At 35.7% G+C, this 4,470-nt stretch overlaps 1 protein-coding gene across 2 annotated transcripts in view; it reads right to left on the minus strand.

Annotated features, from left to right (window-relative positions):
• Positions 1-14: 14 nt before the first annotated feature.
• HIGD1A (HIG1 hypoxia inducible domain family member 1A) overlaps positions 15-4,470 on the minus strand; it is a 14,530-nt gene continuing 10,074 nt past the window's right edge. For both annotated transcript variants that reach the window (XM_012808054.2, XM_012808055.2), the window contains exons 3-4: positions 804-938; positions 15-169 (exon numbers count right to left, since the gene is read on the minus strand). In XM_012808054.2, coding sequence (XP_012663508.1) covers positions 120-169; positions 804-938 — 185 coding nt within the window. In that variant the 3' untranslated portion in view covers positions 15-119. The remainder of the gene's footprint in view (positions 170-803; positions 939-4,470) is intronic.

Consider the following 4,470-nt stretch of genomic DNA (forward strand, 5'->3'; position numbering starts at 1 on the left):
GCCAATATTCAAAATATCATATTATTGTCTGAACCCATTCAAATAATTTATTTTTGACACAGATAAGTAACCTCAATAACTAAAACAAACTCCTCCAACAAGACCAAGACAGCATCTCTTCAAGGTTTAGGTTTTGCCCAGAATTCCCGATACATGGAGTAGCCCATACCTAAAGGAAAAGAATACTAGTTAGGCCTTTAAATATTTTCTTCAATATTAAGAAAATAAAAATCAGTTCATAAAATAGCTAAAAGCAGCACCTTTGCTAGCACTGAATATTTAAAAGAGAACAAGACCCTAGGAAGCTTACACTCTTGACTTCTTAAATAATTTAAATTTCCTAAACTCTACTTATATCCCAAGTAGCTAAGAGCTAGTCTGACCAGCTTATAATGTTGTAATAAGAGAAATCGTATTTATCTGGAAACTTTAAAAGGAGTCACTCTTCCTCCATAATACCATATAAAGTCAGTGTAATCATGCCAAGAAAAGTATCTAAAACCCCTACTTTAAAAATCTTTCTTCCTTCAAAAGCTCAGTAAAATAGCAATCACATCTCTCCCAGAAAAGAAATGTTACACCAATCATATTTGCATGTTTATACTCTTCAATGAAATTATAAAGTCAGTGATGTACAGGATTATTTTTTCTTTCCTTCTTCAAAACCTTAGAATATCTCAGAGAGTAAAACCTATGTGTCACTACTTGAATTATGTTTATTAATTCAATTTTTATTTTGCTCTGTTTGTAAAGAAATCCCTTAATGGGGAACCAAAATTTGAAAATTTCCTATAGGAACCTACCAAGAGTCATTGCTCCCACGACAAAGCCTTGGGCTGCCACACGCATGTGGATCAGATGAAGGGACATTTTAGTATTTCCCCTGCTCTTCAATCTGTATAATCCATATGCGACGATTGCTGCAAAACCTGCCATTCCTGTAAAATAAAGTCACAAGTATGTCAGATGCATAAGACAAGGAGACCATGATGATTTTACCATTATTGATCCAAATAAATGACTGAGGCAAAAATCTCAAACAGTGGAGGCTTATAAAGGCAAGAGTTTGAGGATGTGCCCAGAAAAAAACATGAACTTTAAACAAGCTACAGCTATTTTTTCCAAAGGGGAGTTTGGAATCTTCAGCATTTTAAAGTAAAGGCACACACAAAGAAGGAAAAAGAAAATGGCAAAGGGGACCGATGAAGTATCCGTTATACTCTTGTGAAGCCCAAGAAAGATACATTTTACATAAAATAAGGGAGTAAAGAAATATCACTTATGTAGATGTCCCCGGTAGGAGGAAGAATGTCTGATTCTATCTTGTCTCCAGTTCTATTACTTATAAAGTAAACTTATAATTCATTATTATTGTGAAATTAGGTAGGATTTGGTTTTAGGTGCTAGACATAGGTACAATTTTTATGCTCTTACTTGTGGGAAACTAGCAAGAAAGTTCCTCAATGAATAATCTGAATGGTGACTGAGGCTGTGATTTTCTTTTTACACCTTCAATGTACATTCTATTATTTTGAGTGTTAGCTAACTGGGTTTTTCATTATTTTCCTGTTCAGAACCAAATTTTTTTTTTTTTTTTTTTTTTTTTTTTTTTGGTTGCAGCTGTCATTGTTGTTTGGCTGGTCCGGGCTGGGGATTCGAACCCGCCACCTTAGGTGTACGTGGCTGGCGCCTTAGCCGGTTGAGCTATAGGCACCGAGCCAGAACCAAATTTTTTTAAGCAAACAGCAGCATATCCAGAAAGTCAGGATTATCTTTAAAACTGTAGGTCTGTCAAGCCAGCAGATGAATTAAGAATATAATTATTACAATAAAATAAATGTGCCAAAAGTCTTATATGGAGTTAAAGAATGAAATCCATAAATTTTCCTATCTGTCCTACTTGCCTCCCTGAAGGGAATCAATATAGCAGAGACAACTGTACATATTACTATCACAGAAACAGACAAATCTTACCTATATTAAATTCAAACTTTGAGATGCTGTACTGGGAACAGTGTAAGTAAGCTTTGTATAGCAGAAAGCAACAGAGTGATGTTTAGAGTTAAAAGAATCATGACCCTAGAATTCTATACAGAACTAAGCCCTCATTCATTTTGAGGGCAAAAGCATTTAGGACATGATCTTGTATGTTTTCAAAGTATACTATCATGTACTTAAACAAAAACCTAGAGAGAGGTAATATGGCTAAATGAAAATAGTCAATCAAAATGGACAGTCCAAGAAATAAAAACAGAAACAGGTGAGCAGCTAAGGTGCCAGCCATATACACCAGAGCTGGCGGGTTCGAATCCAGCCCGGGCCTCCCAAATAATGACGACTACATCCAAAAAGTAGCCAGGCACTGTGGCAGGCACTTGTAGTCCCAGCTACTTGGGAGGCTGAGGCAAGAAAATCACTTAAGTCCAAGAGTTTGAGGTTGCTGTGAGCTGTGACACCACTGCACTCTTCTGGGGTTGCATAGTAGGACTCTGTCTCCAAAATAATAATAATAATAAATTAATTAATTAATTTCAATGCAATCCAAACCCCAAAGAGACATTTCCCCCCATTTGGGGACTTGACAGGCCAATTTCCTTTTTTCTTTGTTTGCTTTTTCCTTTTAAAGAGATGGGGTGTCAATATGTTGCCCAGGCTGGAGTGCCATGGCTATTCACAGGCATTACCATACGACAGTCCCCAACTCCTGGGTGCAAGTGATGCTCCTGCCCAGTCTCCCCAGTAGCTGAGATTTCAAAGTAAACAGAAAAACTCTTTTTGAGAAGGTAAAATAATGAAAGTTTACTAGCTTAGAGTTATTTAAACATACCACTAAGTTTCTGGTAGACACAGAAACCGATCAAAGCAACAAAATAGGTACAGTAGTTAAGTGAAACTTCTCTCATGTGTATGTTTAGAATATGACATTGTTGGCAGATCAAATCAATGGGAAAAAATGCAAAAAGACCCAAAACACTGTGTTGCTATCTACAATATAGAGTAATTATAATTCACTTAGAAAAAAACAACCAGCGCCTGTAGTCCCAGCTACTTGGGAGGCAGAGGCAAGAGAGTTGCCTAAGTCTAAGAGTTTGAGGTTGCTGTGAACAGTGATGCCATGGCAACACAGTAAGACTCTGTCTCAAAAAAGGAAAAAAAAAAGTAACAGACAAACAACCTAGTTAAAACAAAAACAACCAGTACAACAAAGTTAATTCACAGAAGGAATTACTAATGACTAATAGACATGAAAAGAATGAATAATTCATTCTTTATTCAATAAGTCATTCATAATAGAAAAAATGACTAATAAACATGAAAAGATACTCAACCTTAAGCAATAATCAAATAAATACAAATTTAAACAAGATATTTTAATCTATGAAAATGGCAAAAGTTAAAAAGAATGATAATACCTAGTGCTATTATATAGCATGAGAAAATCAGCCTGTCGTACCCAATTATTTGGTGCAAATAATTGTTTTTGTACAATTAAATATATAACCATTTCTAACTTTTACTTACACACACACACACACACACACACACACAGTTTTCCCAACTTTTTGTAAAATTGTATCTCTGCAAGAAGACTGTCCAATTGGCGGTGGGGAGGTGCAACATAACAAGAATAACTCCAATGTCCATCAATAGAACAACAGTTAAATAAATAAATGGATTCACATACCTCAAGGAAGGGAAGTATGTAAATGTCAATCCACTAAGGTGCATAAAGAAAATTTTATATTTTTATCTGACCCTTTAATGTCTTCGTGTATGTTTCATATGTTCTAAATATGTACAAACAAAGGTACTCTTAAGTGATTTAAAAATAGGCAAACTGGTGGCACCCGTAGCTCAGTCGGTAGGGCACCAGCCACATACACCAGGGCTGGCAGGTTCAAACCCGGCCCAGGCCAGCTAACCAACAATGACAACTGGGACAAAAAGAAAAAAATAGCCAGGCATTGTGGCGGCTGCCTGTAGTTCCTGCTACTTGGGACGCTGAGGCAAGAGAATCACTTAAGCCCAAGAGTTTGAGGTTGCTGTGAGCTGTAACACCATAGCACTCTACCCAGGGCAACAGCCTGAGACTCCGTCTCAAAAATAAATAAATAAAAATAAATAGGCAAACATACATAAACACACTGGCAGTACATGCTCCTATTATTTTTTACTGATGGAATGAATGTATAATCAAAATCTTTATAGACCACTGTTGTTAAATATTGTATATCTACATATTTAGTGATTTGACTATAAAAATATACGATATAAAAATACACCTATATGCATCCATATGAAAAGGTAATGAAAATACATGGCTAAAGAAAAATACGGTTTCATTTAAAAGTATATTATAAATAATACTTTATATAATATATGGAAAAGAAAATGCTGACATATGTATACCACCTGCTGCTGTCTTTCAAAGTCAGGATCATAGTGCATGGCCCCTTTCTTTTTTTTTTT

This window comes from Otolemur garnettii, unplaced genomic scaffold, assembly GCF_000181295.1.
Source record: "Otolemur garnettii isolate 467f Iridium unplaced genomic scaffold, OtoGar3 scaffold00082, whole genome shotgun sequence".
Lineage (NCBI taxonomy): Eukaryota > Metazoa > Chordata > Mammalia > Primates > Galagidae > Otolemur > Otolemur garnettii.